The sequence below is a fragment of the Manis pentadactyla genome, chromosome 10 (genome assembly GCF_030020395.1).
Source record: "Manis pentadactyla isolate mManPen7 chromosome 10, mManPen7.hap1, whole genome shotgun sequence".
Classification (NCBI taxonomy): Eukaryota; Metazoa; Chordata; class Mammalia; order Pholidota; family Manidae; genus Manis; species Manis pentadactyla.
The window spans coordinates 125,156,630-125,179,032 of NC_080028.1; the positions used below are offsets into that span (position 1 = coordinate 125,156,630).

The 22,403-nt window shown below is 61.4% G+C and overlaps 1 protein-coding gene across 1 annotated transcript; it reads right to left on the reverse strand.

The window, feature by feature from the left end:
• Positions 1 to 4,638: 4,638 nt before the first annotated feature.
• LOC130679403 (polycystin-1-like) lies at positions 4,639 to 21,004 on the reverse strand. Its single transcript, XM_057488025.1, is given in 30 exon segments — positions 4,639 to 4,692; positions 4,784 to 4,900; positions 5,716 to 5,842; positions 5,941 to 6,310; positions 6,382 to 6,552; positions 7,647 to 7,842; positions 7,947 to 7,976; positions 7,979 to 8,201; positions 8,467 to 8,623; positions 8,882 to 9,277; positions 9,280 to 9,501; positions 9,584 to 9,728; positions 10,384 to 10,437; positions 10,439 to 10,537; positions 10,885 to 11,044; positions 11,125 to 11,338; positions 11,425 to 11,496; positions 11,499 to 11,697; positions 11,813 to 11,956; positions 12,734 to 12,883; positions 13,089 to 14,903; positions 15,002 to 15,339; positions 15,865 to 15,998; positions 16,194 to 16,369; positions 16,545 to 16,676; positions 17,457 to 18,203; positions 18,672 to 18,919; positions 19,208 to 19,334; positions 19,732 to 19,919; positions 21,001 to 21,004. Coding segments are annotated over 30 exon segments (7,209 nt in total).
• Between the last annotated feature and the right edge of the window lie 1,399 nt (positions 21,005 to 22,403).

Sequence of the window (22,403 nt, forward strand, 5' to 3'; positions counted from 1 at the left end):
GACGTGACCCTGGGTGGGGTCAGCCCCACCCAGGGTGTGAAAGCCGGGTGGGTGCAGGGTGCCCGGAGTAGAAAACGGGGCCCAGAGGGAAGGGAGAACCTAGCTCCCTCTTCCTCCAGCCCAAGGGAATCGAACTGATAGCCCCGCCTACCACGTGTTACCTGTTATGAGCGCTGCACTTACCAAGTATTCTTGCCATTTATTGAGCAGTTATTCGGCACTTGCTGCACCCGGCACTGTTCGGAGGCTTTACAAACAATCACACATTTAATCCTCAAAAACAACCCCTGTGGTGATGAAAATGTTTTGGAACTTCATAGAGCTGGCATTCGCACAACAGTGTGAATGCGCTAAACAACAGTGGATTGTACACATTAAATGATAATTAATTTTACATTACATGACTCTCACCTAAATGAAAACAACTTTTAAGATCAAAGCTATTTTAATCCTCATTTTAGAGATAAGGTGACTAAGGCACAGACAGGTTGAGTAACTTCCCCAAGGTCACACAGCTGGTGAGGAATCCCAACCCAGGGCTCTGGTTCTCCAGTGCTTCTTGCCCCAGGGCTGCAGTGAAGTACCCAGAAGATGTGCCTTCTTAGCCTGAACTGCAGGTACCCAGGCATCCTGGCCTTAGACTGAGAAGGTACCAGAAAGACTCAGCCTCTATCTGCTGCCTCCTCCTTGCCCTGCAGGAATGACCAAGCCAAAGCTGCCTTTTGAGCAGGAGGTTTTTGAAAACCACCCCTCAGCTCTGAATATCTCCACCACGGATGGGCCACTGCCATGGGAAATTCAATCATTAGTAATGCATCTATTTGAGTAAAACACTGGGCCCAACGCACATGCCTCCGGAAGGCGTCCTGCAGGGAAGTGTCCTCAGTGGGGTGGCTCAGACACCAAGAGCAGGTGGGGTGAAGGGCAGGTAGGAGTGAGAGGGTCCAGGGTCCAGACCCTTGTGGGAACACAAGGCCTTGATCTGGGCCCCAAAACACAGAAAGGCCCTGGGTGTGCTGAAGCTGGAGTGGGGCACTGCTTTTCATCGTGGTGAAACACAACACAAAAGTTACCGTTTTAACCATTTTTAAGTGTACACTTCAGTGGCTTTTAGTACATTCATACGGTTATGCGACCATCACCACTCACTGTCTAGTTCCTGGACATGCTCATCACTGCAGCAGGAAAGCCATCCTTATCAAGCGGTCACCCTCATTCCCCTCCTCCCAGCCTGCACCACGTCTCATGTGCCCACGAGCTGCGTCTAAGTCCCTTCTTCCTCCTTCTCAGAGGCCGCCTGGATTGGGGAACCTCAAGGGCCATAAGGGTCATAGGCAGGGCAGCTGTGTACAGGGGTGCCCACCTCCATGTGGTGGTCCTCATCATTGGGCGCATTTGATGGAACAGGAGTCTGGGGAAGCCTGACCTCGGGGGCTGCCCGGCCGGGCCCTGCCCACCTCGACCCCCAACCCCCTCAAGTCCCGTCCCATCCACACGTGCTTCAGGAGTCCACCTGGTGCTCCGTGTGGAGTCAGGGTCCAAGGGACAGGCCACCTGCGCCCCAGAGCTGTCAGTGAGGGGGGAGCACAGCCGAGGCACGTGGGCACCTCCGCTGGCGCTTGGAGGGGGCCGCGGGGCAGAGTGGTGCGTCAGGTCAGTCGCCGTGACCCTGGCCCTGCTTCCTTCAGTGTCTGTGGCTGCAGTGTCCCCTCCGGGAAGATGGGGTAATGTGGACAGTCTTCAGGCTTAAAAAGGAAGGAAACGCTGACACGTGCTACGACGTGCGTGAACTTTGAAGGCATCATGCTCAGTAAAAGAAGCCCGGCCTCAAAGGACAAGCACTGTGTGAGTCCCCTTGTATGAGGTCCCCAGCGTTGTCACATTCAGAGACAGTAGGGGAGCAGCTGCCAGATGCAGGGGAAGAGGGGGTGGGGAGTGAGGGATTCATGGGGCCAGAGTTTCAGGTTTGCAAGATGAGAAGGTTGTGCAGGAGGATGGGGGGGGGGGTTACCCAACAGTGTGAATGTATTTAAGGCCACTGAGCTGTACAGTAAAAAGTGGTTAAGATGGTAAGTTTTATGTTCTGTATATTTGACTATAATAATAGCAGACTCATAATGAATAAATCAGTAGTGTTAAATAGTGCCCGCTTGGAGAGTGGGACCATCCCCCACGGGACTCTGTCAAGAGGGAGGCGTTTGAGATGGGGCAGTGTAGGAAGTGTCGACTCTGTTTTGCTTTTGTGTGAAGGTATTGATATACAATCTTATGAAGGTTTCACATAAGCAACACTGTGGCTACTATATTCACCCATCCTATCAAGTCCCCCTCACACCCCATTGCAGTCACTGTCCATCAGCGTAGTAAGATGCTAGAGTCGCTCCTTGTCTTCTCTGTGCTGCACCGCCTTCCCCGTGACCTACCTATATTGGGAATGCTAATTATAATGCCCCTTAATCCCCTTCCTCCCCCCACCCCCTTCCTTTTGGTAACTGCAAGTCCCTTGTTGGAGTCTGAGTCTGCTGCTATTCTGTTCCTTCAGTTTTGCTTCGTTGTTATCCTCCACAAGTGAGGGAAATCATTTGGTACTTGTCTTTCTCTGCCTGGCTTATTTCACTGAGCATAATACCCTCTAGCTCCATCCACGTTGATAACTCTGTCTTATTAAACATAATTTTGGTGCCGTGCAACCCACTCATTTACGCTACAGAAGTCAGTGGTGTCTCTTGTAGCCACGCAGCTGTGCACCACCATCAAGTTTTAGAACATCTTCATCACCGCAGAACGAAACCCTGTAACCATCAGGGAACACTCTCATTCCCAACCGCTCGCTGATTGGCTTTCTGTGTCTCCGGGTTTACCTATTCTGGACGCTGCATATAAATGGAATCAGACGCTATGCAGCCTTCTGCGTCCGGCTTCTTTCACTGAGCATCGTGTTTCCACGGTTCGTTCACGTTCAGCAGGTGCCAGACCCCATTCCTTCTTACGGCTGAACGGTTTGCACTCACAGCGCTTCAGACACCAGGTGCCTGGGGGTTTTTCATCACCGACAACCAATTCTCCAACGCTCAGGACACCAGCTGGGGGTCCTACAGCTCAACTCGGTCCGGACACTAACTACTGGAGTTAGTGCGCAGCCACAGACACAGAGTTGGGGTATCACGTAAGGATGTCTGCCTGGGGCTGCGTCAGCATCCGCACGCCGCCCCACCATCTGGGTAACCCATGCAGGGCAGGACTCGGCAGGGAGGCTGGGGACCGGGGGGACCTCGGTGCTGTATCCCACTGAGTCAGACTTGCCCTGGGCTCCAGAGATCCACAGGGAGCAGCAGCTTAAGGAGAGTTGTCGGAACCCGGATCTCAGGACAGGCTTCCTGCTGGAGGTACTGGGGTGGCCCACTTAGAATACTGCCCTAGGATTTCCCCGTATTATAGATTTGTTTAATCGGTGGACAGTTCCTTCATAAAGACCGCATCACATCATGATTATCTGTATTCGTAAAATGATTCAAGAAGCTGCCCCTTTTTCTTTGTGTTCTGTGACAACTCATCTTAGTAATTTTTGGTTGCTTGACAATAAGAGTTAAAAGGAATGTAAATACAGATATTAAAACAGATTATAGACAAAAAAGCAGCATAAGATACATCAATGTGAATCTTTGTTACTAAATTGAAAACCAACCAAAAAATTGAGATGTTCCTAAAAATGTAATATCAAAATAATCTGAAAAGAAAAGATGGGATATTTAAAAACCCACCAGTGATTCCTCATCACCACCAGTCCCTGCGGCCTCCCTCACTGGCCGCCTTTCTGTTCCCCATGCATCCCTCACTGCTGCTGCTCTCAAGGGAATGTTTGCTGGGCTCGAGGTGGCCCCACGAGGTTCACTCAACAGATGGGGAACTCAGAGGCCAAGGAGCACCCCAGCCTCTGCTGGGGGAGCAGCTGGATGGCATGAGGCCAGCCCCAGAGGGGAGCAGGGCTTCTTGGCCCAGGTCCCCGACCCCCGCCCTCCACTCTGGGGCCAGGCACTCACAGGCCAGGGAGCGGGTCCGCTTCAGCCTGAGCGTCCTGGGTGGGCGCCAGGCTGCTGGCCCCTTCTGCAAGGACCTGCCGGATCAGGTCTTCATCTGGAGAGCAGGACATGTCAGGGGTGCACGGGTTCCTCCCACCCCAAACCTTGGACTGGGGACCCTCCTGGGGAAAGCTGGGAGACCACCCTCCCCAGCCCTGCTCACCAGAAGCTGAGAAGTATTTGGTAGGCAAGGAGGGGCTGACCAGGGAGAGACCGTCCTCTTCTGTGCCCAGCACATGGCCCATCCGGCCTCACGCCAGACGCTGCAGGGTGCTCCCCACGATGGATGGGTCACTCAGCAAGTCTGGCCAGTTGAGCGTCCCTTCGCTGGATGGCCAGCACACCAGGCAGGTCAGCAAGGGGAGTCTGGGGGACACGGCTGCCCATACCCAATTCAAGTCCAGAAACAGGTGATGTAGGACTTATGAGCAAACGCCCCGGGGACAGTGTGTGGAGACACTCAGGGCCACAGACACTGAACAAGGACACCAGACACCCACACTGGGACATGTGAGGCATGGCTGACCCGTGCCACGGCTCCCACTTTCTCCAGGGACCCCTACCTTTTAGAATCATCCAGAAATAAGTCATTTTTAATTTGTCCTGCAAAAGCCTGTTGAGAAGTGCAGAAAGCTTCAGACTCTGGGCTGCCCAGAGGCAGCAGGACCCACCCAGCTCAGCCAGGGACCCTGGGGAGCCCCCACCTCAGCACGCAGCCCTGGGAAGGTGAGGAAGGAGCTGTCCAGCACAGATGAGTCCAGGCAGCTGTCCACGTCCAGAACCTGCTGGCCGGAGGGGGTGGAACTCGGGCCCCCAGCCACCTGCAGGGACAGGCTGGTGGTCAGTGGGAGGCGTGCCCCTCCTGAGCAGTCTAGACTTGGCCTGTTCTGAGAACGTCCCAGATTGCACGCATTCCACAGCCGTGCTGTCCGGTACGGCACACTGGCCACATGCTGCTGTGGGGCACTTGTGATGGCTGATGCAACCGAGGAACAAACATAAACAGCCACAGGCAGCTGGTGGTCACAGGGCTGGACCCCTGGTCACAGCACGAAACCCTCTCTCACGAGATGCTGGACGGGACTTGCCGCAGCACTGGCGGGTCTGCCTGCACGCTCCTGAGGGCGGGGGGCTGCCGTTCCCTCTCCCTGCACTGCCCCCGACTGGCTTTGGGGTCAGCGTAGTGCTGGCCTCACGGGAGTTCTTTTGCGGGTCTGAGCAATGAGGTCGGTTCCCCTGGAACTGCCTGGTAGAAGCACCAGGAAGGCCAGCCAGGCTGCTCTCTGGAGGAGGTTTTAAACCAGGAATCCCACCCCTTTACTTGCTGTTGGGCTGCTCAGACTTTCTGTGGCTTCTCGGGGCCTTGGTAGCTCATCTTCCTGGGAACTTGTCCGGGTTCCCTAAGGCGTGCGATGTGCTGATGCATAAGAGTTCGTGGGGCCCCAGCAGTGCGCCCCTCAGGGCACCCACAATATCTGTAATCTATCTCTTTCTCCTCTGGCGGCCCAGTCAAGCACGCGTCAGGGCTGACTGCCCTCCAGCTGCCACACTGACCACAGCCCTGGGCAGAGGCAGTGAGGCCTGCGCCCCACCTACCCCCCCACCCTGCCCCCTGGAGCCCCTGCCCCCAGCCCACCCTGCTCCGGGACATCCAGAAGAGGAACAGGATGACTAAGTACACAGGGTAGACAACCACGCTGGACACCAGGCCAACGGCGACCGTGTCAGCCCTCAGCGGGATCAGACTTAACGCGGGCCCCACGCTGCGTGGCAGGAGAGAAGAGACGCAGGCGGGGTCAGGCTGGGAAGGAGCAGGAAGGGGCGGGCAGAGGTGGGTCAGTCCGACCCCCTAGGCACCCACCTGTAGGCAGCATCTCCCAGGACCCCGTACCACACAGCATTGGCGCCCAGGAAGAGGCAGGTGAGGCGGACACAGCAGGTGGCCCGCTGGACGCGAGTGAAGCGGCTTCAAGGCGGCTGGTCCCTTATGGAGAGCCAGATGCGTCACCTGTGGGCGGGCACAGGGTGGCTTCAGGAGGCCCGAGGCTCAGGCCACGTCCCCAGCCAGCGGGCAAAATGGGCCTTACATGCTGCCAGCACCTCCTTCTCCACCAGACCCCCATTGGCCTCAGTCTCCACCGACAGCCAGTCGTTGACCAGGAAGAAGGTGCTGCGGGCTGTCTGCAGGTCCCTGACGATGACATGCTGCAGGAACCAGGCGGGGCTGAGCCCTGCAGACAGGGCAGGGGCAGGGCTGCAGGGCGCAGGGCGGGGAGGAAGGGGCAGCAGGCACCACCCGGACCTTTGTTGTCATGCCACACACGGATCTTCCACACGCTGCCCAGGCTGTGCGGGGTGGCGATCTGGAAGATGTCCAGGCTGTTGCGGTGGAAGGCTCTGTCCCCATCTAGGTGCCGGTGGCCGCTCCGGCTCTCCACCCCATAAAGCATGATACCCACGTGCGCCGTGGTACCTGGTGGGTGGAAGGGGAGGTGGCAGGACTCTGGCTGCCTAGGCAAGCTTGTCCCTCTGTTGACCTTCACTCTCAGACCCAGGTAGTCCTCCCTCCACACAGCCAACAGACGCAGACCTCAGATGTCAACCTGTTAAAGGAACGCCGACGACAACCGTAGGACCCAAGGGCCAGTCATCGGGCAGGCCGAGCAACTGCGTGCAGGGTACAGTCAGCTGCGATGTCCACAGGCCGGTGATGTCACAGTTTCTCCAAAGTCCACAGGGACTAACCACTGTTAGTCCCCACACCCTCCGGTCCCCACAGATTGCCAAACACATCGTGGTGCCTCCTGTCTCCCGTGACAAACACGTGACGTCTTACAGAAATGGGTCGCCAGCAGGGGACCCAGCCAACAAAGGAAGCACATGATGACGCCAGAGTTGAGACTGGCCTCCAGCCACAGGGGTGCGGGCACTGCCCTGAGAGGCCCAGGACACAGCTGCAGCCTCAGGACTAAGGGGATGAGGCGCCGCAGGAAAGCCTCCCATTAAGAGAACTCAGGGGTTCTTCCCCGGGCGGGCAGTACAGACACTGCAAGGCCGGCAGGTGTGCGGCACCGAGGAGAGGCCCTCGCAGCGCCGGCCGCCCGACCAGAAGGCGAGCACACCGCGGCGGCCTCAGGGAGTCAGAGAGACGAAGCTCCTCGGTGCCCGTGCCCGACAGCCCCCGTCCCGCCGCGCGCAGTGCCAGCGCGCTTCTCGCGCCTGTGTGACCCGGAGCTCCCGAGGCCGTGAAAGGCATACTGTTTCTGCGATGATGACTCCTGTTCAGGAACGACCCCCAGCAAGGCTCAAGCCTGCTTCCGCGCGGCCTGAACACACACCAGCCCGGAGGCCTCCCGCATCGGCGGCACACCTGCTTCGTGCAGGACGTCCGCCTTCTTGGGGACAGTGACAGCGGGCAGGCAGCCATGAGAGCTCTCAGGCGAATGCCCCACACAGCACCTGGTGGACAGGGCCCTGCCCCAGGCCCCCCGTTGTGGTGGTCACCCTGAGGAAGGCGGCCTCCACATGCAAGAACAGTCTGGGCTGGGATGGGGGCCCTGCCCTCACCTGGGCCTCGGCCCCAGCCGGTCTTTGCCAGAATCTCGTACTTGAAGCGGCCTCCCTTCCCACAGAAAGGGATGACCTGGACCCGACTGACAGCCAGCGGGTCCAGCCTACGCAGGATCACCACCATGACTATGCAGGTCACCAGGCACACGGCGCACGTCAGCAGGACGGTGTAGTTCAGGGCCGACGCTGGCTCCTGGGGACGTGGCACCATCAGCCCCGGGGGACTGTGGGCCACGCCTCCCCTTCTCAGGACCAAGCTGGGGCCCCTGGGACACCCAGAGGCATGGGGCCACTCACTGGGAAGATGAAGTGGACACAGCTGGGGGGGGCACGAAGAGGCTGGCGCCGAAGGCAGTAAGGTGGCGGGTGAGGCAGACAGCCTGGCTGGGCGAGGTCCTCTCCAGGGGCAGGAGCCCCTCCGTCCGCCATGTCATCTCTGCCTCACTGAAGTACTGGCACAGCGATGCGTACAGACCCACAGACATTTCAAGCGCCGACCAGTGGAAGTGGCTGGTCAGGTTCAGGTAGTACGTCCCACCTGGCTCTCTGGTCCTGGGAGAAAGTGGGTGTCGTGACCTGCACTACCCTGAGTTCCCAGTCAGGGCAGTGTTCTGGCCCAAGGACCTCTCAGCTGCAGCCACGCTTGCCAAGCTTTGCCAGGCCCAGCCTGCCCCCCACAGGAGCCCCCATAACCTTGGCACACACAGAGGTGACCACGGCCTCCCTGTTCTCAGACACCAGTCCCACCCAAGCCACCGAGTGCAGCTCCCAGGCCTGTAGGTGCCTGCTCTGCCCTCCAGGGTGGGCACATGCTCACCCTGGGGCCATGAAGAAGGTGTAGGGCCTGTGGTCGCCTCCTGCCAGAGCCTCCAAGCCGATCTTCCTGCTGGCTGAGCAGTTATGCTCGTTGGGCAATGGTGCTGAATGCAGGTAGGCAGCCAGGTAGGGCTCAGGCTCCTCTGGCAGGTCGCGCCCTGGGGTGCAGGCATGGGGTGACTCGCCTGCCCCAGGCAGCTAGCACACCCTGGGGGACACCCCTGGACCCCCCTCCACCAGCAGAGGCTGGAAGAACCTCCACCCCCACTTCACCCGTCACCGCCCTCCAGGCCTCCAGGACCCCGGGAACCAGGAGACAGACCACCACAGGCCATATGTCGGGGCGTCTGCAGGAAATCCCTGCTCGCCGGCCTCCCCCTGGCTACCTGCCCAGCTGGCCGAGGATGGGCACCCACCGTGCAGCACCATGTAGGTGAGCTGCAGGTGCAGCCCTGCCTTGGGGCTGCTGCTCTCGGGGGCGACCACCATGCTGACCGAGGCCCAGGGTTGGATGACAGCGGAGCTGGCAGGGACTCGCGGGCCCTGGGCCGCCTGGTCGGAGCTGTTGGGCACCTTCACAGTGATGGCACGCTCTGAGGCCAGCTGCTCAATGGGGATCTGGGCACCGGCCTGTGTCTGGAAGGCCATGGACACCACCTTGGTAGAGACCGTGTAGTTGCCAATGTAGCCAAAGGGGAAGGGGTTGGAGTCGACCAGGAAGATGAGCTGCACCACGTCGGTGAGGTTGGACAGGGCCCCGCTGAAGGCCATGGGGATGGAGAAGTGGCAGCCGGGGCCCGAGGCGGCACCCTGCACAGCAGGCTCCGCGGGTCTGAGCGCTTGCCCTGCGCCACGATCTCCTCGCCCACCAGCGTCAGGGGCTCCTCATCAAGCACACGGGAGTGTATGAGGATGCGCATGAGGGCCGAGGAGAGGTGGTAGGCCCTGGATGCCACCATCAGCGCCTGCGGCTCGGCCCCCAGCTCAGAGGGCTGTGGGCCCTGCACATCTGAGCTGGCCAGGTGGATGAGGCCGCCTGTGGGTGGGGAGAGGTCAGAGGTCGCTGTGGGGCACCTGGGGAAGAAGCCGCTCCCCGCCCGCCGGCCCGCCCGCCACACCAGTGAAGTTGAGGATGCTGTCAGCAATGGTGGTGGGCATCCCTGTGCCTGTGGCCTTCTCTACCTGCAGGACGAGCATCATGGCTTCCAGCTTGTACAGTGTCTTCTTCAAACACGAGCGGCACACAAGCTCTGGACTGGACGCCTGCAGGGAGCTCAACAACATCTCCAGCCCCATTCCAGCCTTGCTGACCGGCCCTGGCTGGGCACAATTCCCACAGCCTGGCCACGCATGCCAGGATTCCGGGGTGGTTCCCACCACCCACCTCCCCTCCTCAGGCTCTCCTAACCACCCTCCTTGCTGCTGCTGGAGGGGCCACCCATCCTGGGTCCCACCCATACGCAGCCCTGCTGACAGCGCTTCCCTGGCCCCACCCACCCACATTGGCCTGTCCAAATAGTGACACGGTCTTGCTGGCCCCAGCCATGTCCAGAGGCCTAGGAGCCACATGGCAGACTGGGCCACCCCTACCCAGAAGGCTCTGTGCTTCCTTCTCTGCAACCACCCACCAGCCTGGGCAAAGTGCCACCATCAGGAGCGTGCCTAGCACACCCCAGTACCCACATCTGGAGCGACAATGGTGGGTGACTTCTCCGGGCTGGAGGACCCAGGGTAGGTAAAACCAAAGGCCTTTCCACATCTGCCATCCCCACTTCTGCTCCTCACACCCTGGGCCACTCTGCAGGGGCATCCTGGGGATGCCTGTGGCCCATGCCGGGACTGCCAATGATAAGCACACAGCCAGGTAGACTTGGTCAAGAAAAGCTTGGGGGCTCCACAGGCCTGGACCTCGCCCTACCGTGCACTGGGCCAGTACGGCCGCAATCTGCTGGATGTCGTCCACAGTGTTGACCCCGCAGGGAGACCAGAGTCTCAGTGACATTCTTGTGTATCTGGGCTCGAAGCTGTTGCCTGGGGTCCAACTCTGCTGCTGCAGCCAGGGCTTGCTCATACTGCAGGTGGTGGGCACGCAGCAGCCATCAGTAGGTGGCGGGCAGCCGTGTGGCCCCTCAGCTGCTGTGTAACTGGGGCAGCAGCTAACCTCGCTGGTTTCGTCAGGGACAAGAGGCGGCTTTCCCAGGACCTCCTGCAGGGGCTGGAGGCACAGGAGAGGAGAGGTGGGGAGGCCTAGTGGTGGGGAAGGCCTGCATGTGGCTACTGAGAGCAGCAGCTGTTTGAAGGAAGACAGGGATTTTGTCTGGCAGGAGCTGGGTACAGCCCTTTGGGGAATCTGGTCAGGAGCACGGTAACCGGCCCCCACCACTGAGGGCAGATGTGGGACTCCTGCCCCTGCACTGACCTCGTTGAGCACAGTGATGAGCGCTAATGAGTACTCGATCATGTGCTGGGGGTCAGCCTGTCTCAGGAGCCTGGGCAGCATGTTCTCTGCGAGGCTGTGCAGCCAGGCCATGAGGTCTGGGGAGGCTCCTGGGGGCTCTGGCAGGGCGATGGCCAGAGACCTGCACACAGGCAGCAAGTGAACAGGGGGCAGTGAGGCCCCCAGCTCCCAGCCAGACCCTGCTCTTGGGCACAGGCTCACCTGTCAAGGGCAACCACGGAGGCGCCCAGCTGGTCCTGCACCGTCACGGCCAGGCCCACCTGGAAGTGGGGTGCGAAGCCAGGGGGAAGCACGGCCCCGTAGGCAGACAGGCTGCCCTTGTACACACAGAACTCCTCACAGTGGCCGTGGTGGCAGCGCCGCAGCAGCAGGGCATACACCAGCGGGGCACCCGCATCCTCTGCATCCTGCCAGCCTGCGGGCCCCCATAGCATCACCGGGGCCCTGCAAACCCCACCTGAGGCCAGCCCACGCGCCCGCACCCGGCCTGGCCGCACTCACCCATGCACTCGAAGTGCACCTTGGTGGTGAGTGCATGCACCGCTGCCAGCGGGAAGAGGCAGCAGGAGTCCGGGGCCGGATCGGGGCGAGATGGATGGAGGCGCAGCCTTCCGCCTCGCCCGAGCGGCCCAGCACCGTGAGCGTGAACGTATAGCCCTCGCCGTCCTGTAGCACCCCGCGCCGCACAGCCAGCCGCATGCCGGAGCTGCCCGTTGACGTGCTGGCCTCGTCCAGCACCAGCGTCTCGCTGCCGAAGGGGTGCGCGGCCCAGCGCTACAGGATGCACGGCGCCCTCCAGGCGGTCAAGGGGTCACCAGCCTCGAGGGCCCCGCCCCTGGCCCCGCCCACTCCGTGCCTCTGGTCCCCCTCCAGCTCCCAGCAAGCTCACCCCTTGTTTGAGGCCCCCACGGCAATTGGTGCAGCGGCCCTCCAGGTACACGTAGGAGCTGCGGCTCACTGCGAACACTGCCTGCGCCTTGCAGGACACACACTCCAAGGACACGATGGGCACCCGGCCCCTCCGGATCAGCACCTGGGCACAGGGTGGGATTACCGGGAGCCGTGCCCCAAGGCAGGGCCTCTGCTCTTGAGGCCCAGGCCCTAGTCTGCCCAGACAGCAGGGCAGTCAGGGCCCTGCCTTCTGCACCTGCCATTCCCCCTGCTGGGAAAGCTCTCCAGCTCCAGCCCACTGGTACTCAACCCAAAGGCCAGGTTGCCAGGGCCCTGTGAGCTCAGCCCTCCATGCAGTCATAGGGTTGTGTCTCCCAGCCTGGGCAGCAGGGTTCGTCTAAAGGAATGGACCACGGTAGGCTTATTTTCTGCAGCATCCGGCGCCCAGCTTGGGCCTGGCACACAGGCGGCGGTGGGTAAGTTCTCACCTATGATGGTCGACGAGTGACAGCTGAGCCGGACCAGGCAGCTCCTCTGGGCATGCCTCTCACCCCCACCAGGGGCAGGACATTCCCCCAGCCCCGACAGAGCCGGGTGCACGTGACTGCATCAGCAGGCGCCGCCCAGTGGCAGCAGTTGCTGCCATGGGGGTGCCCCAGGGTGTCCTGACCCACCTGGTTGGTCCCAGGAGGGTGCCTTGAGTGTGGCTCTAGGAGGGGGTGTGTTGCCCCCACACGCTGAGGGGACTGTCATGGAGCATGGCGTATGGCTGTCACCTGCTTGTGAAGAAGCCATGCTTCATGGGACATTTGTTAGGAGCAGTAACTTAGAAAACCAACCACCTCAAGGCATCTGGAGCAACACCCCTGCCCCTGTGGCCGCCCTGCCCCATGCTGCAGGGCCCAGGCCAAGCACTCACTGTCTGGTTGGTGGCCTCCTCCCTCCTGCCCGCCTTCCACACAGTCAGGCTGAAGGTGTACTCCACGCTGGCTTGCAGGCGCTCCCGGGGGAGGGTGACCGTGCTGCTCCCACGGGGCCCGAAGGTCAGCGCACACCCTCCTGTCTCACTCTGCAGCCCACAACGGGGGGCAGTGAGACCCCCGATCTACTTCAAAGCAGGGCCAGCCCAGGAGACTGCTGGGGAGACCCCCCCCCTGCTGGGATCAGGCCCATCAGGTACTCAGTCATCAGGCGGGGCCCAGGGCCCTGCTGAGCTCATTAGCACAAAGGAGTCACTAGGGGTGGGGGAGGTCCTGCCCCGCTGTGCAGCTGACCTGCATCGAGGCCACGCAGGCCCAGTGGAAGCTGAGCGGGGTCTGGTCACCATCCTCCAAGTTGGGGTCATAGGACTTGCTCCCATCCAGCACCAGGTCCTGAGTATCTGACCACACACGGTACGAACCACCCTCAATAATGGGCACCAGGCGCTCGGGGACCACTGTCACATTGGCCTGGATGCTTTGCGCCAGTGGTGTGTCCCCAAATGACACCACAAACACAAAGCAGTAGTGGCCCACGGGCAGTGCCAGCCGTGGTACCACCAGCTGGGCCTGGCTCATGTCCACGTTGGGCAAGGCCACACGGGCCCTGCGTCCAAGCCACTGGCAGCTAGTGGTGCGGTACACCTCCCAGCGGTACTCAGTCTGGTAGGTGACGCAGTCCCGTAGGTCAACATGGGCTTCCAGGTAGTTGCGCTGGGAGCGCCGCATGAGCACCCGCAAGGGCAGGGCCACCTCCACTCCAGGCTCCCTGCAGGCCAGCACGTGGATGGTGGTGGTGGTCTGTGCCACAAAAAAGCTCACCAGGTTGGAGGCATTCACCTCTACACGGTAGTCCCCAGGCCGCAGGTAGGAATGGTCAGCCCAGGGCTCCTGTGTGTCCTCAGCCGGGGCCCCATCCCCAAAGTCCCAGTGGTAGGCCACACGCCGGGCACTGAGGCTCGTGGCAGCCTCGAACAGGGCTGAGCGGTTGGTGAAACAGCGGCCGCTGTGCAGTGCCACGTGCTGGATGACACCCTGGACCTCACCCACCAGTGTGCGGTTCACACCCCCCAGCTCGTTGAAGGCACGCACATGGATCTCCAGCAGCCCCGCGGCCACAGGGGTGTACGTGACATCGCGGCCCGACAGGATGACCAGCGAGTCCCCCTGGACCTTCTGCAAGGAGAAGTACCACGCATAGGCGACACGGGAGCCCCGCTGCACCCAGGCCGTGAAGTTCCTCTCAGCACCCGTGGCAATGCCGGGCTCGCAGCAGTTGGGCACCTGGAGCCCACCCACGGCCTCCAGCACCAAGATGCGCCCCTGGGCCTGGGCCCTGCTCCCGTGGTTCTCAGCCTGGATGCTCACTGCGTGGTCCCCAATGTGGGGGAAGCTGTGGGAGAACTGAGGCCCAGAGAGCACCTCAGGGACGGCCCCACTGACCTGCAGGTGGAAGCTGACAGCTGAGCCAGTGGCCAGCAGGATCTGAAAGTGGACCGGCTGACCAGGCGCTGCCACCTTGCTGCTGGCCCAGAGTGCCAGGCCCACAAGCCTCTCCACTGTGAGGCTGTGTGTGGCTACCAGCCAGCTGACTGCATTGGAGGCGTTGAGCTGAACAGAGAAGGTGCCAGCATCAGGGAAGACCATGGTGACATGCTGGCCATGCTTGCTGCCACCCAGAGCGGCCCAGCACCAGCTCATGTTGCTGCCTGAGGCCAGCTGCCCCCAGAAGGGCACAGTGGAGCTGGCTGCCACGAAGCCACGGCCTAGCTCACCAGCCCGGATGCTGAGACCACTCACAGGCACCTGCACGGCCACCTCAATGGCGGCATTGGCTGAGCCCAGTTCATTCTTGGCTGTGACTGTGACCAGGTACAGGCCGGGGGTAACAAAGGCATGGAGGGTAGAGGGCTCTGGGGTCTCCCAGCTCAGCCCATCCTCCAGGGACCAGGGATAAATGACACTGCTGCCGCCAGCCAGCTCAACACAGAGAGTGACACTCGTGTTGACAACAGCTGGGTTTGGGGAGGTGGCCGCAGAGAGCCACCCCACAGGTTCCACAAAGTCCACTGTGGGAGTGGCCGAGGCACTGCCCAGCATGTTGGTGACCTGTAGATGGACAAGGCACGTGCCGGCCTCAAGCACAGTGAGCAGGAAGGTTTTCCCGCTGCCAGCCAAGGCCAGGCCACCGTCCTGCTGAACCTCACGCCCAGGCCACGGAGCCCGTCAAGGACGTGGACGCTGGTGCAGGCCGCAGCACTGCTCACCATGTTGTTGGCCTCCAGGTAGATATGGTACATGCCCTGCGAGGCAAATGTGCGGTTGACCTCAGGCTGGTGCTGCATCAGGGCTGGGGAGCCATCCCCGAAGTCCCACGAGTAGAGGATTCCCATGGGCAAAGGCAGCGGGTGTGGGGAGGTGACAGGCTGCCCCTCCACCAAGACAGCCACAGCCACAGCAGGTAGGGAGGCGTGCACACTCACAGGTACTTGCCGAGTCAGGTTCTCGAAGGCATTGGACATGAGCAAGGTCAGGTTGTACACACCTGGGGGACAGGCTGTTGTGAGACCGGGGCCCGGGGCCACCACAACCCGCTCGGCAGAATCTCTACTGAACCCCACACCACCACATGTGGGCCTCTCGGGAGGGGCAGGGGCAGGGCCCTGGTTAGACGTGAACAGAGGGCACCCTTGGTCCCTGCCTGGGGGTCCTCATGGGGAGGCATGTGGGGTGAGGCCGGCACAGGGGCGGGGGTTGTGCAGGCATGCTCAGGCTGACAAGGGCGGACACCAACGCAGGGCCCGGCGGTGGGAGCCTCTGTTTATCTGGCCTTCTGCACGTGAGGCTTCTGGGGCTTTAACAATGACTGAATGAAAGGCAATCATCCTTCCCCCTCAAAAACACTCAGAGAAGGGGACAGGGAGGGCCAGTTTCTGACCAGCAGACCTGAGTCGCGGGCTCAGCAGCCCAGCCCACCCAACCCCGACACCCCTCCTCCACTCTCGGGAGGGCAGGGCCCAGGCTGCACGGAAGGGGCTGTCCCCAGGCCAGGCCGCAGTCCCCCCCACACCTGGGACTGTGTAGCTGTGCGTGACGTTGTGCTCCACCAGCACCTGGGCCACTGTGGGGTCTGGGACCTGGAAGGACTTGCTGTACGGAGGCTTGAACTGGCCCGTCACCTGCTCGCCATCCCCGAAGGTCCACCTGCCAGGGCAGCAGGTGGGCTGTGAGCAGCTGTAGGTTGCACTGGGGGGTCAGCTGCTTCCACAGGGGTGTCCCCAACCCTGCTGAAGCCCTCACCCCTCCCAGGGTCCTAGCCACCCAGCACCTCCCAACAGAGACAGTGGCTGAGGAGAGAACCTGGCACCAGCCCGCCCAGGCCTGGCCCAGTGCGCTCACAGAAAGGCCACGTCCATGGCTGCGTCCACGAGCACGTTGGAAGCCAGCGCTAATGTGGCACCGAGGGGCAGCATGGGCGACACCACAGACATGCGGAGGCCCTGCGTCCTGTGCATGCGCTCCACGGTGACGTTGTAGTTCACAGTGACGTTGCTCACGTGGTTGGAGGCCGTCAGCTGTGGGGACAGGCAGTGGACGGTGGGCTGTCAGGGGGCAGGCCACAAGGCAGCGTGGATGGAGGCCCCCACACTCACCCTCAGCTGCGTGGGGTCCTTGGGAGCAGAGCGGAACAGGAAGCAGAGGGGAGCCCCAGCGCCTGCCCCCCAACTCCACCCCGCACGCCCCACCCACCGAGAGCTTGGAGACAGCGGTGCTCTGGTAGATGACGTTGAACACCACGTTGTGGAAGGTCAGGGACTGCTTGTCGTCGATGGTCCAGCAGAAGATCACGTCTGAACCGGCCTCCACCACGGGGCTGTACCTCTGTGGGGAGGACACAGGCAGGCTGTGTGGCCCTGCCCTGGACACGCCTCCCCAGGAGGGGTAGTGGGGACAGAGCGTGTGCCCCAGGGAGGCCACCTGGGGCCGAGCACGAGCTCGCCCACCCCTCAGCCTCTGGACTCCTCGCCTTCCTCACCTGTAAGGTGACCCAGCGCCAGGGCGTGAAGCACGGACCCACATCTGAGTCCACGCACCCTCCCCAGGTGCTCCTGCTCACCCCGCAGTTGGACAGCACCATTCGGAAGGCATAGCTCAATGGGATTCATGGTTCTGGATGTTTCTCTGCGTCACTTGACAGAACAGGTGTGTCCAGGGCAAGTCAGGGGACACGACAGCACAGGTGGCAGGGCGGGCAGACAGCCCTTCCCACAGCCCTACGCAAAGGCAGCAGAGCCACAGGCCTCCCCGTGCAGAGTGGTTGCCCCAGGACTGGGACAGCCCCTTCCCAGGGGCAGCAACAGTGGCTGGGCGGCGCCAGGCCCCACCCCCAAAAGCACTGGCTTTAGCCAGGCGGAAACACAGCAGGGGCCGCCCAAACCGCAGCCAGGCTCCATGAGGTCTGAGGCGCGCCAAGAGTTCCACGTGTTTCTTGAGCAAAAAGGAGAGCTTCCAAGCCACTGTTTCAGTGGCGACTTCCCGGTGACGGGAGTCAGGGCAGTGTGAGGGGCTCCTAATGGCCTGGCCAGACCGCCCTGCAGCCCCACGTCCCGGCAGGCCCCCTCCTCACTGGGGAGGGGCAGGGCGCCCGGCGGCCCCACCCACCACCAGGACGCCCTGCAGCACGCGGGCCTTGGGGCAGGGCGGGGCCTGGAGGCCGCTGATGGGCTCCTCAGCCCTCACTGGCAGGCTGAGGTTGGCACGGCCGGCGCTGTTCTCCACCACCACCTCCACGGCACCCTTGCTGAGCCCAGGCAGCGCCAACACTGAGAACAGGGTGGCGTTGGCCTCGGCACAGCCAGGCACCAGGGCGGCCACTGTGGTGGGGCAGGTGGCCTCAAAGGGTGCATGGACACTGCCTCCAAGCCAGTGCGCTGTGGCTGTGGCACTGTCACCAGAGTCCACCTGGAGCACCAAGGCCGAGCCGTTGGTGGACACACAGAAGTGGCCATCTTGGGGGATGGGGTGGACGACTCGCAACCCAGCCACTGGGGACAGCACAGTGAGGCTGCAGGACAGGTTCTGCCTGGACACGCTGTTGCCCACCATGGCCAGGACCTCATAGTGCCCTGGCCGCCGCAACCCCGGATTGGGCCTCATACCCAGCAGTGGGGTGAGCTGTTCCGTGGCAGCCAGCAGCCTCAGTGTGCAGGCAGGGTCGGCTGGGGCCGCCTCCAGCTGGGCGGGCAGGCGGGTCAGCCAGGCCGAGGCACTCGTGGAGAAGTACGGGACCTCGGAGCCAGAGTGGCTGTGCGCTGGCGGGCAGTGCAGGAGGGCGCCTGCCCCAGCATCATGCTGCAAGCTGATGAGGTCACCAGGGAGCAGGGGGCTGCCTTGGCCATGGAAGGTGACCTACGTGAGGGGGAACTGAAGCTGTGTCAGGCCCTACAGTGGGCCAACAGGATCCCCTGGATCTGGCCACCAGAGCCACCCCACAGGGGTCTCAGCTCACAGTCACTCATTCCACCAGGCTTCCCAGGACCCCAGGTACTCGTGGCGGGGACAGCCCTCCGGGACAGCCTCAGACAAAAGGCACATGCAAGGGCAGAGAGGGCCTCCTGGACTGGGGGGCCTCTGAGGGACGCTCCTCTGAAGGCCAGGAGAGGCCAGCCCCACCAAGACAGAGGGAGAGTCCCCCCAGAAGGCCCTGCACAGTGCAAAGGCCCTGGGGAGACCAGCTTCACACTGAGGGATGAGGCTGGAGGGCGCGGGGTAGGGCAGGAACCTGGGGCTGTGGAAGAATCTGCACTTTGTATCTGGAGAGGCCCAGACCTAGGGAGCTTGGAGGAGGCACGGCACCAGGCCTTGAGGCCGACGCACCAAGTACTGGGCCAACGGCCCAGCCGGCACAGAGAAGAGGAGCTCCTGCTACAGTGGGTAGGAGGCCCCAGGGCGCCCTGGCCCCGGTGAGGACCCGTTAGCACAGGCCTGAGGGCGGCAGGGGGCATCTAGTGGCAGGCAGATGTTGGATCTGGGGCACAGGTGTCCCCCTAGGGTGCACGCAGGGACCAGCTCAGTCCTGTTCTCCAGGGGCCTGCTGTCAGGTGCACTGCTGTTTTCTGGGGCTCCTGCAAGGAGAGGAGGGTGTCGGGCCCCAGTGTGGTAACAAGCCTCAGTCAGGGACACCCTGCTGTGACACAGCCTTGCGAGACAGCACCCCGGCCCCTGCCCTCACTCCCCACCCAGGCAGGCCCCTCCCAGTCTGTCCTTGAGACCCCAGGTGCGAGTCGGCATCTCTGTGGAATCCACCCTGTCCACCTCGAGGCTGGAGATTAGTCCAGTGCCAAGGGACGAGAGGACATGACAGCACAGAGAGGCCCCCCAAGCCCCCCAAGCCCCCCAGGATGGAGCCCCACCTGCTCCTCCCTTGGGCCGGTGCACCTGCCGCCTAAGCTGGGCAGGCCGGCCAAGCGCCTGAGTCCCAAACTCAGCAGTGGTGAGGAAGGCCTCTCGGCTCAGGCCCAGGCCTGCAAACACCCTCACCTGGGGGGGCTAGGAGGCGTGCTGCTCGGTTCTGCAGCCTGGCGGCAGCCCAGCCCCACCCCAGGCAGGTCAGCGGGCAAGAAGCCACCAGACGGGGCATCCGGAGGCCTCCGTGCACCTTGTCTCACGCTGGGAAATGCCGTCCCTCAGAAGGAAAGTCAGTCTGAAACTGTCTGTGAGGGCCCCGACTTGGTTTTTAAAAGCCCACCAACAGCAAGAGAGAAGGTTCAGACCCCCTGGGCGCCCTCCTGGAGCAGGGCACGGCCTCTCCCCTCCACACTGTCTCTGCGGCACACACGGTCGGCAGTGAGGTGGAGAGAGCTTGTGCTCCAGACACACAGCCCCCGGGGCACGCACGGGCTCCGGACCGCATCCCGAGGGGCCGCGGGCCGCCTACCTCCACAGCCTCCTGCGGGGCTGAGAGGGCCTCCAGCTGCACCAGGGGGCTCAGGGGCCCCTGCAGGTCCCCAGCGGGCGCTCCCATAAGGAAGTTCTCCGCATCCCACACGGGGCCTGGCGGGGGCGAGTGTGCAGTGTGGGACGGGCTGGCCTGGGACTTGAGCCCCCGGAAGCACCCCCAGCTCCCTTAAGGCTCAAAGCCCCGTCTTCAGGCAGGTGTAGCCCACCCAAGGTAAGAAGAGGCTGTCTGCTCCCTTGGTGGTGAGACGGGGACCGTGGTTGTAGTCAGAGCAGGGTGAGGGCCTCTGGAAGAAGGCCCCTACCAAAACTCCGTATTAAACAATTAAGCAAAGACAGAGTCACATTAATTCTCTAAAGTAAAATATCAAACTAGGAATATAAGCATTCTTCAGTGAAGACTAGTTAAAACTAAAAAGCCAGGAGTAATTTAGCCTAGAATGATTGAACATCTCCCAGATAGGAAAATACCTCAGCATAGCCCATGTCTTGTTTGTAGCAATTAAATGAGGCTGTTGTAAAATTTACTTTAGCGGCTAAAAGGCCCAGTTTATCTTTAACTTTACCCAGATGCTGCTTTTCCTCCTCCAGCCCCTAATCAAGGAATATATAACCTGGGCAATTAATATAACAGGCAGGCCCAGCCGTAAACAACATAGTGAAGGGCAGGAAGGATTCCAGCTTAAACATAAGGAGTTAAGAAGTAAGAGTCTTAATTTACTATTTAACAAACAGACAATAACTCAGCTCACAGACAATAAGCAAGACAAGCAGCCTTGATTGATATGCTCCCAAACCAAGCAACTGCTATTCTAAGAAAGAATCAAAGCAGTAAATTTGTTACGCAAACTGCAAAAGTCTGGAAACCTGATAAGAAACCTAGTGTCTCCTTAAAAATAAACATTTAGAGACCATTTGGTGGGTCTGCATCCCCAGCTCTTTGTCTCTCAACCGCCTATAAGCCCCCTAGACAACGCACCACCCCGGCTCTCCTGTCCCCCCACCCCCGGGCTCTCCCGAGCCAGGAGGTCTGTCTGTCCTCTCACCGTCTCTCTCAGTAAGTCTTCCTGGCTCTCCTACCTGGACTGCTAAGCTCATTCTCGACTCCGCAAACGAGAACCCCGGCCTCAGTGGGAGGGCGCTGGCATGGCCGGGTCCCCAGGGAGCTGCCTCCCTCTGCAAGGTCTGTTCGCCCTCGGTCAGTGCCCACTGCCATTACAGTGCCAGCTTGAGCCCTCTGCCCCCATACCCATGCTCGCCTGTCCCAGGCCAAGTCCCTTCATCCTATGAAGAGTCTGTGCCTCCGCAGGGGCAGGGCAGCGGCGGGCGGCCCCAGCACCATCCCCGCCGGGAGGCCACTCGGCAGAGGGAGTTCCCTTGCTATTTAAAGGTGCCCCTTGTTCCCAGAGAGCGGAATGTGTTGGTGTCAAGTCCACCAGCAAGGCAGCGAGCGGGTCCTTGTGAGGCTGCAGCGAAAAGAGAATAGCGCAGCAGCTTAGGATGGGCGGCGCAGCGGCAGGAAGCAGAGGCGATCGGGAGCCCATCATCCAGCAGGGGCTCTTGTTACAGGGAGCACCACCCGTTGGGAGGCAAGGTGGCCTGGCCCCAGGGGGCGGGAGTCCGGAAACAGGAGGCAGGAGTAACCCTTTGTTACTGGGGAGTCGGGGTGCTCCAGGGGAACAACCCATAGACCTGTGGGGACCGTGTACGAGGAAGTTTAGGTCGGGACTGGCCTGTGACTGTGGAGAGCCCAGGGCAGAAGATGGTCCTCTCAGCAGGTGGTCTGCCCCCCCCACCCCCCCCACCCCCCCACCCCCCCCACCCCCCCCACCCCCCCACCCCCCCCACCCCCCGCCTGCTCTCTGAGGGCTGGGCTGGCTGATTGGCTGATGCCGCCCACGTTCTCAGGGCGGATCCCAGGTCTCCTGAGTCAAATGCTGGTCTTCAGAAATGGCAACAGTATCGGGTGAGGCTGTCAGTGTCCGTCGGTGTAATTCACATAACGGCCGTGACATAAGAGGGGGAGGCTGAAAGGATCTGAATGGCGGTAAGGCTTCTGCATTTACTTGAAGTGATAAAATACTGGTCACAAGCAGGTGGTACACAATTAGGCATGTATACGGTAATCCTCAGAACAACCTCTTAGAAAAATCAAGGAGGTACACCAAAAGTCAATAAATACATTAAAATACTAAAAAATATTCAAACAATTGGCCCTTGAACAACATGCGTTTGAACTGTATGGGTCCACTTATATGTGAAGTTTCTACAATAAATATATTGGAAAACTTAAAAAAAAAAAGACATGGTCAAGGCGCTCAAGGCAGCCTAAGGGCGGGTGTGATTTTTGTCCCAGGCGCTGACCCCCGCGGGGGGGGTGGGCACCGGGCCGCGAGCCCCGAGACCCCTTTCGCGCGCCGTGTCCCGGCGAACCCGGAGCGCGCGCCGCCAGCGCACAACGCCCGCCTCGCCCCAGGCCCAGGCGCGCTGGCAGAGGGAGTCAGTCCGGTGGGGAAGCCGCGGACTCCGGTCGCTCGCTCGCTCGCTCACCGGACAGACCTCGCGGATCGCCCGCCATGGGAGGTTTTCTGAGCCGTGTCGTGGGAGGGCTTCTCCCGCAGCTGGTGGGGCTTCTTCTCTTACAGGTGGTGG